The 19,663-nt window shown below is 41.3% G+C and overlaps 1 protein-coding gene across 3 annotated transcripts; it reads left to right on the forward strand.

Annotated features, from left to right (window-relative positions):
* The first annotated feature begins 16 nt into the window (after positions 1–16).
* Positions 17–19,561, forward strand: LOC118386095 (epidermal growth factor-like protein 6). Of its 3 annotated transcripts, none has more exons than XM_052522069.1 (13): positions 17–438; positions 4,755–4,861; positions 5,257–5,349; positions 6,418–6,537; positions 6,712–6,831; positions 7,273–7,407; positions 7,493–7,615; positions 9,759–9,827; positions 11,327–11,581; positions 15,883–15,960; positions 16,053–16,148; positions 16,397–16,659; positions 18,835–19,561. In XM_052522069.1, exons 1-13 carry the CDS (start codon positions 365–367, stop codon positions 18,940–18,942), a joined length of 1,641 nt encoding a protein of 546 aa, XP_052378029.1. In that variant the 5' UTR covers positions 17–364; the 3' UTR covers positions 18,943–19,561. The 3 variants fall into 3 exon arrangements, with proteins under 3 accessions (XP_052378029.1, XP_052378030.1, XP_035629399.1); XM_052522070.1 differs by having other exon boundaries at positions 18–438; positions 15,886–15,960; XM_035773506.2 differs by lacking the exon at positions 9,759–9,827 and having other exon boundaries at positions 18–438.
* The last annotated feature ends 102 nt before the right edge of the window (positions 19,562–19,663 follow it).

The raw sequence follows: 19,663 nt of genomic DNA on the forward strand, positions 1-19,663 counted from the left end.
GAAAGAGTGTAGGGGAGAGAGTGGGAGAGAGAGAGTGGTAGAAGAGGAATCAGAGAGAGAGGGAGAAGAGAGAAGGAAGAGGAGGATACATATCACAGAGGCTTCTATCAGGAGAGTGAAAAAGAGTGAGAGAGGAATAGGGAGAGAGAGAAAAGTCTACTTACTAGAGGGGAGTGTGTGTGTGGTGGGGAAACACTAGACTCAATTGGGACTTGGGCTGGGACCCCTGTGTTAGTGCATGGAGCAATAGCAAGCCCTTGGGAGGAGCAGAGCACCACCGAGCAAGAAACAGAGTGAGTGAGGGCTTCTGTGAGAAACACAGAGAGAGATAGTGAGAGAACGTGAGCTGTACCCTGTGAAAAACATGCAGACTCTCAGCTGGATCGGTGCACTCTTCGTCCTGTTCTATGTTTCCTCTGGAAGTGCAGGCGCCAACAGGTAAGTGAGCAATCAATCAATCAATCCTATGTGCTGCTGTAGGAAAAGATTGTCAGAGAGATATAAATGTTCATACAGTATAATATAGTTCATGCTGCTGTCATTGTATCTGTTCACTCTGATGCCTGCAGCAGGTGTAAAGCTCAGTGTTTATTGGTATGATTCATCTGGATAGTAGAGCATTCAGTATGGACATTCCACTGCAGGGTCAAGGGAACAGCACTGCAAAAGCAATTGTCACATCCCTAGCTAACACTCCTAGCAGCTACTAGCAGACACAGCTGTGTGTTTTAAGTGTTGTAAATGCATTATATTCCATTACTTATACAGTATTATAAACTGGGTGGTTCAAGCCCTGAATGCTGATTGGCTGACAGCCGTGGTATATCAGACCGTACACCACGTGTATGACAAAACATGTATTTTTACTGCTCTAATTACATTGGTAACCCGTTAATAATAGCAAAAAGGTACCTCTGGGGTTTGTGGTATATGTCCAATATACCATGGCTGAGGGAGTTATCCAGGCACTTCGCGTTGTGTCGTGCATAAGAACAGCCCTTAGCCATGGTATATTGGCCATATACCACACCCCTTTGTGCCTTATTGCTCAAGTAGAAGTCGCCTCTTATTGAACTGCCATTACCAGTAGCCTGATCCTAATTTTAACTAATGAGAAATGTGACATGCTCATTTTAGTAATTTAGCAGCCACTTTTATCCAGGGTTACTCAGTTTAGCTAATGACAATCACAGGCATGTCAGTTGGTTTCAATATGTAATAATGGGAAAAGTGGTGTTTTGGTGCAATGCATGCCCTCACTCTCAGGCTGTCTGCGCCTTGGCCAGGGACTATGTGAGATATGGGGGCTGTGTCAGCTAAATGTTGCTCATGGCACTGTTAATCACCGAAGGACACCTGTCACACTTAGGGGCCCCTAGCCCTCTCCTCCTGTAGGCTATTCTGGTTGTTTTCTACCAGGTCTCAGATTCTTCCACTCCCCTTGAGCCAGGGCTGCTTTTAGGAAGCCATGAGGGGAAGGCCAGAATGCCAAATATCTGGGCCATTTGAGTTTGGCACTGGGCTAGAGGTTAGAAGGCTCCTCAGATCAAAAGGTTTCCCCAGCCAGGTGTGTGCTTCAAAAGTCAAAGTTATTTTATGATCCTTGCACTTCCTGCAATGACAGGGGAAGCAGCAGATTGACATCCCATCCCAATTTAATTTACAGTAAAAATATATGTGCAATTCAATCACTATGCATATCATTCATTTCCAAAGTGCTGACTTGATGACGGTCACTTTAAGTGTAATCAGATGAGGTTCCTGCTTGAGTTATTCATGAAACTCTGTAAGGACTTTAAGGAGTGACTGATTAAGTGTAAGTAGAGAGTATAACATGCTCTTTTCCCAATCTGTAACCTACATCCTGTCAGGCTGTCTGCTCTCCATAGAGAGCCCCCTTTTTCTTCCTATAGGAGGGAGCCGGGGGGGGTTTGATTTGGCCTGTTAGTTTTCCAAACCACTGTCACGGTGCTATTAGGGCCACAATTAGCTGGGGTGTCTGCAAAGATGCATTTGAGATGCCTATATTAGACTACATGTTGAAGTCAAATGTCACCAAAAAGTAGCCGGGGGATGTGTCCTACAGTGGCTTGCGAAAGTATTCAACCCCTTGGCATTTCCCGATTTTGTTTACTTACAACCGGGATTTAAAATATATTTTTGGGGGGGGGTCGAATAATTTAACCACTTTGAACGATTTTTATTGTGAAACAAACAAGAAATAAGACAAAAAAAAAACAGAACTTGAGCATGCAAAACTTTTCAACCCCCCCAAAGTCAATACTTTGCAGAGACACATTTTGCAGCAATTACAGCTGCAAGTCTCTATATGTCTCTATAAGCTTGGCACATCTAGCCACTGGGATTGTTGCCCATTCTTCAAAGCAAAACTACTCCAGCTCCTTCAAGTTGGATGGGTTCCACTGGCGTACAGCAATACTTAAGTCATACCACAGATTCTCAATTGGATTGAGGTCTGGGCTTTGACTAGGCCATTCCAAGACATTTAAATGTTTCCCCTTAAACCACTAAAGTGTTGCTTTAGCAGTATTCTTAGCTTCATTTTCCTGCTGGAAGGTGAACCTCCGTCCCAGTCTCAAATCTCTGGAACACTGAAACAGGTTTCCCTCAAGAATTTCCTGTATTCAGTGCCATCCTTCAACTCTGACCAGGTTCCTAGTCCCTGCCAATGGAAAACATCCCCACATCATGATACTGCCACTATGGTGGTCTTGAGGTGTTGGGTTTTCTTTTTAAGCAAAAAAGCTCAATTTTAGTCTCATCTGACCAGAGTACCGTCTTCCATATGTTTGGGCAGTCTCCCACATGCCTTTTGGCGAACACCAAACGTGTTTGCTTATTTTCTTCCTTAAGCAATGGCTTTTTTTCTGGCCACTCTTCCATAAAGCCCAGCTCTGTGGAGTGTACGGCTAAAATTGGTCCTACGGACAGATACTCCAATTTCCGCTGTGGAGCTTTGCAGCTCTTTCAGGGTTATCTCTGGTCTCTTTGTTGCCTCTGATTAATGCCCTCCTTGCCTGGTCCGTGAGTTTTGGTGGGGGGCCCTCTCTTGGCAGGTTTGTTATGGTGCCATTTTCTTTCTATTTTTTAATAACGGATTTAATGATGCTTCCTGGGATGTTGAAAGTTTCTGATATTTTTTTATAACCCAACCCTGATCTGTACTTCGCCACAACTTTGTCCCTGACCTGTTTGGAGAGCTCCTTGGTCTTCATGGTGCCGCTTAATTGGTGGTGCCTCTTGCTTAGTGGTGTTGCAGACTCTGGGGCCTTTCAGAAGCAGGTGTATATCTACTGAGATCATGTGACACTTAGATTGCACACAGGTGGACTTTATTTAATTAATTATGTGACTTCTGAAGGTAATTGGATGCACCAGATCTTATTTAAGGGCTTCATGGCAAAGGGGGTGAATACATATACTCGCACCACTTTCCGTTTTTATTTTTAGGAATTTTTTGAAACAAGTTATATATTTTTTTCATTTCACTTCACCAATTTGGACTATTTTGTGTATGTCCATTACATGAAATCCAAATAGAAATGCATTAAAATTACAGGTTGTAATGCAAGAAAATTGGAAAAACGCGAAGTGGGATGAATACTTTTACAATGCACTGTACTAATCACCCCAATCAACCCCAAACAGGTACCACAAAGTACCCCAACTCGTGACTCCACCATTTTTGACTCTGACTTGGATTTGACTCGGACTTAGCCATAGGGACTCGTGACTCGATTCGGACTTGAGCACAATGGACTTGGGACTCAACTCTGACTCGAGGTTTAGTGACTAAAACACTGCCCAAAGTAACCCAAATCAACTCCAAACAGGTACCCCAAAGTATGCCAAACAAGCCCAAACATGTAACCCAAAGGACCCCAAACCTGTACCCCAAAAATCTGTACCCCACCCCAAAAAAACAAACAGGTACCCAAAAGTACCACAAAAAGGTATCTTAGGTACATTGCCAGGTTACTGACCTTCTCCCTGTAGGCTGTCTAATCGCTGTTGGTGATCAGGCTTACCACCGCCATGTCGTCAGTAAACCTGATGATGGTGTTCGAGTCTACGTGGTCACACAGTCGTGTCTGAACAGGGAGTACAGAAGGGGACTAAACACACACCCCTGGGGGGGCCCTGTGTGGCACCTTATCTAAGCTTTTAAAAATAAATAAGGCAAGCATTGTCTGGATGAAGCCTGTGCATTGTATTTTATTGGACAATGCACTTGAAATTTAAAAAAGCCTTATTGATCAACTTTTGAGCCTCAGGGAATCTGTCAAAGATAATATGTATACTGTAAATAATATAAAAAATATGCATTTACGCTTAAATTCTCGCAACTATCTGATTCCCACCTATATTTTCACTACTTTTCACTGCATTCTCCTGGGTCAGATCTATAAAAGTTGGTGGTACTTTCAGGTACCTGTTTGGGGTTGTTTGAGGTTGCTTGGTATATTTTGGGGCATCTGGGGTTGTTTGGGGTGCTTTGGAGTACCTGTTTAGGGTTGTTTGTCTTTGGGGGGGTACACTAATTTAGTGATCCAATTCTCTTCTCTATTTGATGCATATTTACTGCAAGTTGTGTTTATTTGGGTATTTGTTTTTATTCTGCAATCCATTATCACGTTATGATCATGATTCAACTGGCCCTCAAGGAATGGAACCAAAGATCTAACAGGGTAGAGCTGTGTATCACCTATTTCCCCTGTCCTTTATGTGCACAGGCACCGCAGACAAGTCCCCGCCGGTGGCCAACCAGGTGTATGTCGCTTTGGCAGGAGACTAGAGTGTTGCTATGGCTGGAAAAAGAACAGCAAAGGACAATGTGAAGGTAAGCATCTCAACAAAACAAGCTGTGATTACGTTTAGTCAAAATGTACTGTATTTGACCTTGTCATGTTGCTTGTTTGTATGGTGAATAGAAATGTATTTGTATAGCTCTGCTCATCAATTTAACTTTTTCTTTGTTTCGTTGAATGAAAATATTGTATACTGTAAATAGATATTCAAAGAATGGAAACCTCAAGTTTAAGAACTCAAATTGTTCTCCACAATAATGGATTTTCACATGTGTTATTCTTTGTGGCTGGGTATTTTCTTGCACCAGAAGAAATATAGACTAAATTACCTCTGGGATAGTAAAACTGGCATGTTTGAACCTCAGTGAACCTGCATAACTTGTCTTATTGCCGCTGGTGGTATTTCTCTCCTTGAATGCTTTACCAGCTCAGTGTGAACATGGCTGCAAGCACGGAGAGTGTGTTGGCCCCAACAAATGCAAGTGTTACCAGGGATACACCGGAAAGACGTGCAATCAAGGTCAGTGGGGTAACTAGAGTCAATAGAATGAGGGTCAAAGGTCAGAGAAATGTGAGCCAAAGTGGTCTCTTTATGGAGATCAACTTGCAGCTCAGATTTGTAGCCTGTCTCTGTAGTTATCCCTCTCTACTTCACAAGCCCCTGATACAGTGCCTTGCAAAAGTATTCACCCCCTTGGCATTTTTCCTATTTTGTTGCATTACAAACTGTACTTTTTATTTTTTATGTAACGTAATGGACATACACAAACTAGTCCAAATTGGAGAAGTGAAATTAAAAATATAACTTGTTAAAAAACGGAAAAGTGGTGCGTGCATATGTGCTATAAAGCCCCTAAATAAGATCTGGTGCAACCAATTACCTTCAGAAGTCATATAATTAATTAAATAAAGTCCACCTGTGTCAAATCTAAGTGTCACATGATCTGTCACATGATCTCGGTAGATATACATCTGTTCTGAAAGGCCCCAGAGTCTGCAACACCATTAAGCAAGGGGCACAACCAAGCAAAAAGTTGTGGAGAAGTACAGATCAGGGTTGGGTTATAAAATACGGGGGGGTGAATAGTTATGCACGCTCACGTTTTTTTTTGTGTTATTTCTTGTTTGTTTCACAAAAATATTTTACTTCTTGAAAGTGGTAGGAATGTTGTGGAAATCAAATGATACAACCCCCCCCCCAAAAAAATATATTTTAATTCCAGGTTGTAAGGCAACAAAATAGGAAAATGCCAAGGTGGGTGAATACTTTCGCAAGGCACTGTAAATCACTTGATCATCCTGTTGATGCCTTTTAAAGATGCCTCAATATTTCAATACCAAACTATTCATTTTCTGCTATATAGAATACTTAATCTGGAGAAACCTAAAATGTATTCAATATGTTACCCCTGGGACCACGTAAGATATGATGTCCATGGGACAATATTCAAGTTTGATGTCTCTGGTGAAGCCAACATAGACTTATAGAAGCCACAGGTGCATTATTTCTGATCACAAACTAATATAGTATGGCCATAAATATCCCTGAAGTACATAACTGAGGACGACTGTCTGTCTCTCTGTCCAGATCTTAATGAGTGTGGCCTGAAGCCCCGTCCCTGTGAGCATCGCTGCATGAACACCCATGGCAGCTACATGTGCTACTGCCTCAACGGATACACCCTAATGCCTGATGGCTCCTGTACCAGTGAGTGGGCACTGTAACCCCTACTTTACCTGCTTCTATTCACTCAAAAAAATGGTGTTTTATATTGTACCAGTACTGTTTAAGAAGTTCTATTTTCTGTGTGTGTGTGTGTGTGTGTGTGTGTGTGTGTGTGTGTGTGTGTGTGTGTGTGTGTGTGTGTGTGTGTGTATATAGACTCCAGGACGTGCTCCCTGGCCCACTGTCAGTATGGCTGTGAGGAGGTACAGGGGGAGATCCGTTGTCTCTGCCCGTCTGCAGGTCTGCAGCTGGGGCCGGACGAGAGGACCTGCGTGGGTGAGTACCACCACCTTGGACAACCAACCCTGACACTACAGTATATCACTTCATGAGGAGTTCATGCTGGTTCTCACTGGACCACTCCACCTCATAGATTAGCAGCTACTGAACACAATCAGAAGGGGTCAACATGTTGGAGCTTTGTAAAGCCTCCATTATGTGGTTTCACATTCCTGCTCCATCTCAAGGCTTCTCACATAAGAACTTAATCATCTGTAGCAGCCGGTTGGACAAAATGGGGTAGTGTTTCTTCCCACAAAACTACTTGTGTGGATTGGGAGCCATTGTCCCATTGTGGTGCTAAACTAAAGTGTCAGTCAGGGATGGTTGACATTGATCCAAATATTTAACCCTATGCTTCAATGTAGAAAACAGAACCTGGTCATTCCATGTTTATTCAAATCTGTCTGTCTTCCTCCCTTCCTTCCTTATGCCTAGATATTGATGAATGTGTAACTGGGATGAACCTGTGCCCATACAACAGACAGTGTGTCAACACATTTGGTAGCTACTACTGCAAGTGCCAGAATGGCTACGATCTGACATATGTTAGTGGGAAATATGACTGTGTAGGTAAGGTATACAATCATTTCACATGCAACAATTTACTTTAAAACAATCTGTGAGGAGATATCAGATCAGTAAATGTATTTTTCAGACAATGACGAGTGTGCGGCGAACACACACAAGTGCAGCCACCATGCAGTCTGTCTGAACACTCAGGGATCCTACAAGTGCAAGTGCAAGCAAGGCTTCCGTGGCAGTGGCTTCGAATGCTCTGGTGAGACCTGAACAGATTTACTATTCATCAATCATCAGAACATTCTTAGAGTAAAAACCATTTGATAGAATAGTTGTTGATGTGCAAGGGGGCCACAATCGGAAGTTTACATACACCTTAGCCAAATACATTTAAACTCAGTTTTTCAAAACTCTTGACATTAAATCCTTTTAAAAAATCCCTGTCTTGGAACAGTTAGGATCACCACTTTATTTTAAGAATGTGAAATGTCAGAATAATGGAAGAGAGAATTATTTATTTCAGCTTTAATTTCTTTCATCACATTCCCAGTGGGTCAGAAGTTTACATACACTCAATTAGTATTTGGTAGCATTGCCTTTAAATTGTTTAACTTGGGTCAAACGTTTCCGGTAGCCTTCCACAAGCTTCCCACAATAAGTTGGGTGAATTTTGGCCCATTCCTCCTGACAGAGCTGGTGTAACTGAGTCACACACGCTTTCTCAGTTCTGCCCACACATTTTCAATGGGATTAAGGTCAGGGCTTTGTGATGGCCACTCCAATACCTTGACTTTGTTGTCATTAAGCCACTTTGCCACAACTTTGGAAGTATGCTTGGGGTCATTGTCCATTTGGAAGACCCTTTTGCGACCAAACTTTAACTTTCTGACTGATGTCTTGAGATGTTGCTTCAATGTATCCACATCATTTTCATCCCTCATGATGCCATCTATTTTGTGAAGTGCACCAGTCCCTCCAGCAGCAAAGCACAACATGATGCTGCCACCCCCGTTCTTCACGGTTGAGATGGTGTTCTTTGGGTTGCAAGCATCCCAAACAAAATGGTCATTATGGCCGAACAGTTCTATTTTTGTTTCATCAGACCAGAGGACATTTCTCCGTGTGCAGTTGCAAATTGTCGTCTGGCTTTTTTATGGCGGCTTTGGAGCAGTGGCTTCTTCCTTGCTGAGCGGCCTTCCAGGTTATCTCGATATAGGACTCGTTTTACTGTGGATATAGATACTTTTGTATCTGTTTCCTCCAGCATCTTCACAAGGTCCTTTTCTGTTGTTCTGGGATTGATTTGCTCTTTTCGCACCAAAGTACGTTCATCTCTAGGAGCCAGAACGTGTCTCCTTCCTGAGCGGTATGACGGCTGCGTGGTCCCATGGTGTTCATACTTGCGTACCATTGCTTGTACATATGAACGTGGTACCTTCAGGCATTCAGAAATTACTCCCAAGGATGAACCAGACTTGTGGAGGTGTACAATTTTTTTTCTGAGGTCTTGGCTGATTTCTTTTGATTTCCCCATGATGTCAAGCAAAGAGGCACTGCGTTTGAAGGTAGGCCTTGAAATACATCCACAGGTTCACCTCCAATTGATGTCAATTAGCCTATCAGAAGCTTCTAAAGCCATGACATAATTTTCTGGAATTTTCCAAGCTGTTTAAATGCACACTCAACTTAGTGTATGTAAACTTCTGACCCACTGGAATTGTCATACATTGAATTATAAGTGAAATAATCTGTCTGTAAACAATTGTTGGAAAAATAACTTGTCATGCACAAAGTAGCCTAACCGACTTGCCAAAACTATAGTTTGTTAACAAGAAATTTGTGGAATGGTTGAAAAATGTGTTTTAATGCCTTCAACCTGGTGGGTGGGTGGGTGGGTGGGTGGGTGGGTGGGTATGTAAGTAAACTGCCGACTTCAACTGTATATTCAGCTTTTATATCCGATACAAGAGTGAAAAGTCTCTCAGACAGTTATTTCACTATAGCATATTTTAACTGTGCTCTTAAAACATCAGCACTGCCAAAGCCAGTTTCCTGTTTTCAGACAACCCCTGCACTCTACAGATGTTACTCAGGGAGAGCCCCTGATTCAAATTACACCTGTGTAAATATCTGCTGTTCTACCGAACCCAGCCATCTGAAGGACAGAGGAAAGGAGAGGCATGTCTGTCTGTCTGTCTGTCTGTCTGTCTGTCTGTCTGTCTGTCTGTCTGTCTGTCTGTCTGTCTGTCTGTCTGTCTGTCTGTCTGTCTGTCTGTCTGTGTCGCAGAGGGGCCACAGTGCACTCTCTGAACCAGGCAGTTGGCACTAGCTGATGTAGCCTTGGTGACATGATAGGTGCGCCATGGCTTTGTGTAAACAAAGATGCCTTTATGTTTTTGTAGTCAAACCCTTTTATCAAAGCTTGTGGGACCAGGGAGACAAAGGCAGTGCAGATGATAATTTCCTCAATGGTGAGATGTGTATGGAATGCAACAAGGCTTTCCACTTCCTCTGTTCGCACCTCGCCCTGCAGCGTCCCCCACCCCCCTCCTACCTACCACTGTTGCTTTGTGAACTCCCCCTTCCTTCCCTCTCTCATGGCTCAAGGCTGGCTACATCCTATCCGCACCACACACAGCTTCATCTGCCATGTAGAAGTCAGCATGAAACCATTTTAGACTTTGCAAGTACATACAGTATATGGCTGAAGCTGGCTGTCATGCTTCCCATGCATGGAGTGTGATATTCCTGTCTGTTGTCCTACTCTATGTGCTCATCTTTCATGTCTATGACAACACGTTTACACAAAATAAACACATGTATTTCAATGAACAAGGTAAGTCTAATTAATTCTTTATTCATATCCCAGCTTACCAATTTACTTAGGATTACGCCGAGCTATTGTTTTTTTAAATTATGCGAGCAAAAACAATACTTAAACATGCTTATGTATATAATGAATATGAGTTTCGGGGGGTTAAAATTATTCAATATTACAGCATTAAACCTCACTTAAAGCATGTCAGAAAAAAAGTTATACATACACCTGAAATGGCTCACCCCTTGGTAAGAATGGCTCACCCCTTGGTAAGAATGGCTCACCCCTTGGTAAGAATGGCTCACCCCTTGGTAAGAATGGCTCACCCCTTGGTAAGAATGGCTCACCCCTTGTTAAAAAATGGCCTGAAAATGGAACCTTTTTCAAAATATCGCTTTTTTTAAATGATCTTTGTTAATTATATTATGAATAGGAAAAGTGGAGTTATGTCACATGTGCAGCTAACAAAAATATATGGAAATGTTTGTTCTACCCAAACTTACAACCAACTGATTGCAGCAAAAATTGAGAAGGTTAGTGGAAGGGGAACTTGTTTGTCTGCCCTTTATTAAAGACAAACATTGGCACACAAAAATTGTCATGAATAGAAAAATAAACCAGTTTCATTTACGAACCAAAATGTTGACATCAGTGCCATAGAGGTTGCAAATTTCGATGTGCCGATTCCATATCACATGGTTTATGAATTTAAATTCAAAACAATGCTTGATTCAAAACTTAAGAGTATTTCTATTTAAATTATTATACAAAATTCTTGCCACCAACAGAATGTTATGTGTAAGGGGAATACAACCATCTCAGCTCTGCAGATTTAGCTGCAAAGAGAGAGAATCAATAGATTAATTATTCATTAAAAGATGTAAAAACAACATTTATTTTTGTCCATTCATTGGTGGGTGGGCCAATACAAATTTAAAAAAATATATTAATTATATAAAGACAACAAGGTAAGTCATTAAGAAAAATTCCCATGACATACTCTCTGACATCTTTTGGCTTTAAAAACTATAATGGCTTTATAATCTATAATGGCTGTATAAACACAGGATTTATGCCTAAACTCTGGTATAACTGCATCAGATTCCACCTGTGATTGTAGTTCGAGGTCTGACCTGGTTCTTCTTCCTGCAGCTATCCCAGACTCCCCAGTGAGGCCCAGACTGCCAGGAAAGCTGGACAACGAGCAGATCAAGAACGTCATCCCCGAGCCCCAGGTGACCGTCCCCCCTCAGATACGCATGCAGCCCTTCGACTACGATGGCGAGACCTACATCGGTGGCTCAGAGAAGGTGGGCCAGGTGGACTTCACTAATGTAGGGGAGGAGGAAGAGGAGGAAGAGGAGGCAGATGTGGACAACCAACTCAATCCAAGAGGAGATGTTTTCAGTAAGCTTCATTTCCCTAACTCCTCCCCACTAATCCCCCTATTTATTTCCATCGTGGGTGGTCCCAAATCTGATTACACCAACACTGATTATATGGATGTTCACACACCATTACTGCTGTGATGGTGTGTAGCACTCATAGTTACTCAGAAACACTGTCCCCCAGTTGCGTCACCTAAATAGGAATGGCAAGAACTTTGTGATGTATACTCTTCTTTTCACTCAGTTATATTTAGGGTTACACATGTTCTATGGCCGCATAGAACACTAAACAGGATGCTCTCAAACACATCTCTACCAGTCAAAGTTAGGTTAGATCATAGGGTTTTTGCTCTATGCTCTGTTCTGTGAGGGTTAGTGTAGCCTACAACGACCCTATGACCCTGCTGCCCATCTGTCTACTCTTTCTATTAGCTACCCCCATGCCTTCACAGAGACCCACAGTATATCCTCTCTGGGCACCTTTTACAGATGTCTCAAGACGGGGGGAATTTATGGAGTCTAAGGTCTGGCCTAATTACAGCCCCCCCCTTCCAAACCTGACTCCACATTTCTCTGGCCGGCTGGCCTCAGGTTTCTTCCAAACCTGACTCTACATTTCTCTGGCCGGCTGGCCTCAGGTTTTTTGGCCTTGCTTGAAGGAAGTCTTATCTATCTGTCCTATGTATCTCTTGTCAACAGCCAGGGAGTTAAACTCATCACCGTTGTTAAAATGAAGGGTACTATTTATTAGGTGTCTTTGACGTAAACCTGAGGTATACAATAAAATCTATATCGCTTATCAAACACAGTTCTCCTTGATATACACACATATGCATGCACACATGTCTAGGAAACTATGTATAAACATCATCTGAGCTTTTATTTTTATCTATAGGAGTCAGATGGTCCACTGTCACTTGACAGTTTTATTCAGAGACAGCAAGGACTGGGGAGTGCTTTGGATTCCTTTAAAGATCCACGGTTAGCTGGACTAAACGTATGGATTGAGTCCCTTCTGACTCTAACCTTGTTTAAGACGTCTCAAAGCTGCAATGTGATGTCAGTCTGTCAGGCAGTGTAAGCTTGAGGATTACCATTCCACAATAAAAGGTCAGTTCTAGGCCCTGGACCTGAGTGTGTGTCAGGATTCAGCCTGTTGCTTCATGTTCTGGGGACTGAGTAGGTCTATGGCTTAGATTGAAAAGCTAATTCTCAGTAAGCAGCAGGGTTGGGCTCAAATTAAATTGAGAATGCCTCAAATTCTAGTTCAATTCTTGAATTTAAGTAGTACATTTTGAACTAAAATAAATCAAATTTAATTCAGTGAAATTCAATAAAATTCCAATCCCTCTTCTATTCTGTATTCTATTCTATACAAATATAAATATTCTACATACTGTAAATCATTAAGCATGTCGTTATATACATGCATATCATTTTTGGGGAAACTGTTGAAATGAATGGTCAAGGAAAACATAACAAAACCTGTATGCAAATATTCTAAGTAATTATATTTCATTAATCACTTAAATTATGTTAAATTTGAGGGAAATACAACATTTCCCTCAAGATTACTTTAAAAAGAAGTCAAATAAATGCAATGGTTGGTGGAAATAAAATTGGCTATTCTAAGCACTAAAGTTAAAGTAGTATATGAACATTGATTTTAGAGAAATGTGATATATTCTTTGGTAACTGGCAATGTGACCTGTCAGATTCAGTTTAAGGGTCATGTTCTATGGCTGAGTGGAATTTCTTTGAAATGCACTGACTTAAATTCTACTTCCTGTCACTCAAACTCTAATTCTACATCCTGTGGGGTATGTCCAATTAAATTTGAATTTCAACTCATGAGTTGAATGGGAGTCAAATCCAAAATGTTTAATTGAGCTCAACCCTGTTAAGCAGAGAATGGCCTCTTTCACATATTAGATTCACATGTTGTAAATACAACACATCATGTGAGGTATAAATAGCCAATGTGGTTGGAAGACAAGACAACAACACATTAGCTTACGCTAGAAGAGCTCTTCCAGTGTTATGTGTTACCTCCAACCCTAAATAAGATGTAGCAGAGAGTGAATATATTCAACCATGGAGTTTAACTAAGTTACTGTTAAATGCATTAGTGTAAAGTACTTAATTAAAAATACTTTAAAGTACTACTTAAGTTTTTGGGGGGCTATTTATATTTATTTTGAATGCTTCGCAGCACAGGAAAATGAAAAAAATTCACGCACTTATCAAGATAACACATGGTCATCCCTACTGCCTCTGGCTTGGCAGACTCACTAAACACAAATTAGTATTTTGTAAATAAGTGTTCCCCTGACTATCCATAAATTCTAAAAACATAAATGGTATTAAGCAATCTGCTTAACTTAATATAAGGAATTGTAATTGATTTACATTTTTACCTTTGATACTTAAGTATATTTTAGCAATTACATTTACTTTTGATACTTAAGTATATTTAAAACTGAATACATATAGACTTTTACTCAAGTAGTATTTTACTGGCTGACACTTGAGTAACTTTCTATAAAGGTATCTATACTTTCACTCAAGAATTAAAACTTGGTACTTTTTCCACCACTGGTTAAATGCTGTGTGTTAAATGCTGCATATAGTTCAGTACATGCTCTACGCATGTTGGTTGCTGTAATAAACTACATCTGGTCGTAGTGTTTGAAAGAGTATTCTGTTTCACCCCTGCCATTTGCCATTGACCATTGAAAGGAAACTAAGGCCAGAAAAACAGCTGTGCTGAATACCGGTGTGACAATCCCACACAGCCAAGCCTGGGAAAGAGGTGGACGCACTGAGGCCATCAGTCAAACTGGCAAACAGAATAACTTCTCTAACCTTCTCTGGCCATGGGCTGAAACTGAATGTTGAAAAGCAAGTAGAAACCCTTGAGAGAATGTCATTTAAGTTGACTTGTGGGAAAGAAATATGTATTTTTTAAATGTATTTAACTAGGCAAGTCAGTTAAGATCAAATTATTATTTTCAATGACAACAGATTTGTACCTTGTGGATTTGAACTTGCAACCTTGCGGTTACTAGTCCAACACTCTAACCACTGAGCTACCCTGCCCCCCCCCAGCATATCATGAGGAACACAGGAGATTGGGGGCATCTTAATTGGGGAGGACGAGCTGGTATTAATTGCTGGAGCGGAATGGGTGTAATGGTTTCAAATACATCAAACACAGGTATTGATGCCATTCCATTCGCTCTGTTCCAGCCATTATTATGAGCCGTCCACTGCTGAGGAGACACCGTAGCATAGAGATGAGTATAATGAGGCCAGGATGCATAAAAGCAATGAAATATGCCTTTCATGCCAAATCGATCCTTTTGTGCAGATACAACATATGGCCTCAAAGACTGGAGCTTGTAACTCTTGGGATAAAACACACATGCACATAAGTTGCCTCTGTAGCTATCTGGTTTAGATAGCTAGGATTATTATTATTATTGGCTCTTCATTTTAAGATGAGTGTGGGCAAAGGATCACACGTGATGGTATGCCTCTCAGTGAGACAGTAACAAGGCTGCCTTTCGCGGCTAATGTTGATCTCTTTAAGGAAACAAGTAAGACAGCAGCCTGAGCCTTCGTCAGGATGTCTCAAATAGCAAGAGGAGACAGGCCCCAAGACATTCATCAGCTCCATGGAGGAATTCCACTCTGCCGCCATGTGAGCGCCTTGGGATACACTCAGCTCTCCTTGCAGAGGGTGCAGAGGCTCCGAGCCTTTTATTATCATCCCCCAGAACAGCTGTTGAGCAAACAGACCTGACTCCCTGACAGAGAGAGTCTGTCATCAGCTCCTCAAATCCCCTCAAACCCCAACCCTCTCTGGCTGGGCAGGTTCAATTAGCAAAGCCTCTGTACATCTGGTTGTCTAGAGCAACTCCGTGAAGGGGGACGTTTGTTGGGAGAGCTTTAAGATGCTTCAGTTATAATATCCTAAATGTCAACAGGGCAGGCTTCCACTTGCAGGCTTCCACTTCCCTGACTGGCTTTTGTTTTATGATGGGAAATCTTTCCACAGCATAATCATCTGGATGGTCTTCATGGACCACATATTTTCAGAAGAATGCTTGGAACTGAAATGGCATGTTTTGATAGAGCTATATTCAGCATTCATTCATTTAGACAAGGTTATACCTACACACTAATTAAGGTGGTTAAAATCCTGTTTCAATATGTCTTGTCTTATGTCTTGCCTTTTTGTGCTTTCAGTGGAAGTGAACTACATTATCTTGATATTTTGATGGACCATATTATAACAGAGTTCTCTCTTTCCCGAAGCAGATCCAGAGGACTTTGAGTCGGTATTTGGTCCTCCAACAGAAGTCAAAGAGATTGAAATAACTCCAGCCCAGGAAGGTAATCCTTGGTTCAGTTGTTGACATAAGGTGGGTAAGAAATAATACCTTTCTAATTACTGTGAATCGTTGACATCTGACTGTGCCTTCCAGAGTTCTTCATGGACTGCAACTTTGATCAGGGTGCTTGTGAGTGGGTGCAGGACAAGGACGACAATGTCGACTGGAGCGTGTCCTACCATGAAAACGGTACATATCATACTGCTAATGGGGCATTAATAGTATTTCTGCCTCCTATATTTGCCATGTAAATGCATATAGGTTTATACAATGACCGATAAGGTAAATATATTTATTATCCACATGATCATCTGAATCTATCTTCCAGAAATGGCTCTTTGCTGTGCTTAATCTATGCATTCCCAAATAGCTGTTAGTCATACGTTAACGACTATCACTGATCAACCTGTGTCCACTCCCTGATCCCTAACCCCCAGGTATGGAGTATTACATGGCTATGAGAGGTCTTCTGGGGGAGAAGAAGGACCAGGCTAGGCTAAAGCTGCTCCTTAGTGACCGGGCCAAACAGGGAAGCTTCTGCCTCACCTTCAACTACCGCGTCACTGGAAAACAGGTGGGCTCGCTGCGAGTGCTGCTGAACAACAATGCCTACCCGGTGTGGGAGCAGAGCCGCAGCCAAGACCAGGACTGGCAGACAGAACTGCTCACTGTGGCCTGGAAGAACCAGGCCCCGGAATCTGTAAGTTACCATTCCATTCAAACACCTAGAGTGATGAAGGACACATATAGAATGCTGACTATGTCAGCAGATAATGGTACAGTGCATTCAGAAAGTATTCAGACCCCTTCTTACATTACAGGGGCGGCAGCGTAGCCTAGCTAGCGGTTAGAGCGTTGGACTAGTAACCGGAAGGTTGCGAGTTCAAACCCCCGAGCTGACAAGGTACAAATCTGTCATTCTGCCCCTGAACAGGCAGTTAACCCACTGTTCCCAGGCCGTCATTGAAAATAAGAATTTGTTCTTAACTGACTTGCCTGGTTAAATAAAGGTCAAATAAAATAAAAAAACAGCGATATTCTAAAATTGATTGCATTAATTGTTTTCCTCATCTACACCCATTACCCCTTAACGAAAATGTTTAGGATTTTTGCTAATTTATTTTAAAAGAATTAACAGCAATACCTATTTTACATACAGTACCAGTCAAAAGTTTGGACACACCTACTTATTCAATGTTTTTTCTTTATTTTTTACTATTTTAAAGATTGTAGAATAATAGGGAAGACATCAAAACTATGAAACAACACATAAAATCATGTACTAACCAAAAAAGTGTATATATATTTGATATTCTTCAAAATAGCCACCCTTTGCCTTGATGACAGCTTTGCACACTCTTGGCATTCTCTCAACCAGAGAATTCTTTGTAAATAAGAATTTGTTCTTAACTAACTTGCCTAGTTAAATGAAGGGTAAATAAAAATAAATAAATAAAAACAGCTTCATGAGGTAGTCACCTGGAATGCATTTCAATTAACAGGTGTGCCTTGTTAAAAGTTCATTTGTGGAATGTCTTTCCTTCTTAATGAGTTTGAGCCAATCAGTTGTGTTGTGACAATGTAGTGGTGGTATACAGAAGATGGTATTTTACCAAATAGGGCTAAGTCCATATTATGGCAAGAACAGCTCAAATAAGCAAAGAGAAACAACAGCCTGTTGTTACTTTAAGACATGAAGGTCTGTCAATCCGGAAAATGTCATGAATTTTCTTGAAGTGCGGTCGTAAAAACCATCAAGCTCTATGATGAAACTGGCTCTCATGAGGACCGCCACAGGAAAGAAAGACCCAGAGTTACCTCTGCTGCAGAGGATAAGTTCATTAGAGTTAACTGCACCTCAGATTGCAGCCCAAATAAATGCTTCACAGAGTTCAAGTAACAGACACATCTCAACATCAACTGTTCAGAGGATACTGCATTGAATCAGGCCTTCGTGGTCGAATTGCTGCAAAGAAACCACTACTAAAGGACACCAATAAGAAGACTTGCTTGGGCCAAGAAACATGAGCAATGGACATTAGACCAGTGGAAATCTGTTATTTGGTCTGAACAATCCAAATTTGAGATTTTTGGTTCCAACCGCCGTGTCTTTGTGAGACGCAGAGAAGGTGAACGGATGATTTCTGTGTGTGTGGTTCTCACCGTGGAGCATGGAGGAGGAGGTGTGGTGGTGCTTTAGTGGTGACACTCTGTGATTTAGAATTCAAGGCACACTTAACCAGCATGGCTACCACAGCATTCTGCAGCGATACGCCATTCCATCTGGTTTGTGCTTAGTGGGACTATCCGTTTTTCAACAGGACAATGAACCAACACACCTCCTAGTCTGTGTAAGGGCTATTTGACCAAGGAGAGGGATGGAGTGCTGCATCAGATGACCTGGCCTCAACAATTACCCAACATCAACCCAATTGAAATTAGTTGGGACCACAGAGTGAAGGAAAAGCATCCAACAAGTGCTCAGCATATGTGGGAACTCCTTCAAGACTGTTGGAAAATCATTCCTCATTAAGTTGGTTGAGAGAATGCCAAGAGTATGCATATTTTGGATTGTATATTTCTGCTTTGTCACTATGGGGTATTGTGTGAGATTGATGAGGGGAAAAAAACAATTCAATCAATTTTAGAATAAGGCTGTGACGTAACAAAATGTGGAAAAAGTCAAGGGGTCTGAATACTTTACCAATCCACTGTATGTTCTATGACTGCCTGTATTTACTAGCACAATGTTTAGAGAGGTTGTTCATTTAATCACCACACTTGCCAATATGACCACTGTCGAAGCAAACAAGATACACTATACAAGTCCCAATTTCCAAAACACCTCATCAACATCTTTGCTCTCATCCTGCAGATCATCTTTGAAGCTGAGCGTGGGAATGGCGTTCGGGGAGAGATTGGGCTGGACAACGTGGTGCTGACCTCAGGCTCCTGTCAAGAGGAAGACTCTGCCATCTTTTAAACTGCTCCACTCAGTGACACTGTAGAATCAGTCCACTTTGTTTGACACACAGCTCAGAGGCAGAGCAGAATTCTCTACCTTTAGTCTGCTCCTTTCAGAGAACAATCTTCATAATCCCAAACTAAGGGTGTATTGTTCTGTACGTGCAACAATTATTGTTCAGCTGTCCACATTGGAAAGTGTTGCATAAGGGGTTGAGCAATGGTATGTGGAGGGATTTCTGCACGTTTCCAAGGCTCTGCTTTTGAAATGTTCTGTTAATTTGAGCAACCAAGACGAAGAGTAACGTCCACAAATAAATGATCCGACACATATATACAGTGCGGATTTCAATGTTCACAAATACTTTTCATTTTATTCAATTATTTTCACATTAACTATCATGTTTTGTATGTGAGAATATGGCATGTCTCAAATGTCTACAAAAAAACTAAATTGTGTTGCTTTTTCATTTTTTAAGTGATAGTGAAATACTGCAGGTAGCTGCAATATAGACTTGTAGTTATGTGAAATCAAAATATGAATATTAGATTAATCAAGAAGTCTTCACTTGAAGGTTACTTGGTTTTTAAGATCATATTATGTGTATGTAACAATGAATAAACTGCTGTAAATTGCGCTTTCATATCGTAATACATAAAACATGTTTTTATAAGGACTCTGTCCATATTTCATTCTAATGGTCTTTGCTTGTGGTCACCAGCTGCTTGTCTATGAGGCC

This window comes from Oncorhynchus keta, chromosome 7 (assembly GCF_023373465.1).
Source record: "Oncorhynchus keta strain PuntledgeMale-10-30-2019 chromosome 7, Oket_V2, whole genome shotgun sequence".
NCBI classification, from domain to species: domain Eukaryota; kingdom Metazoa; phylum Chordata; class Actinopteri; order Salmoniformes; family Salmonidae; genus Oncorhynchus; species Oncorhynchus keta.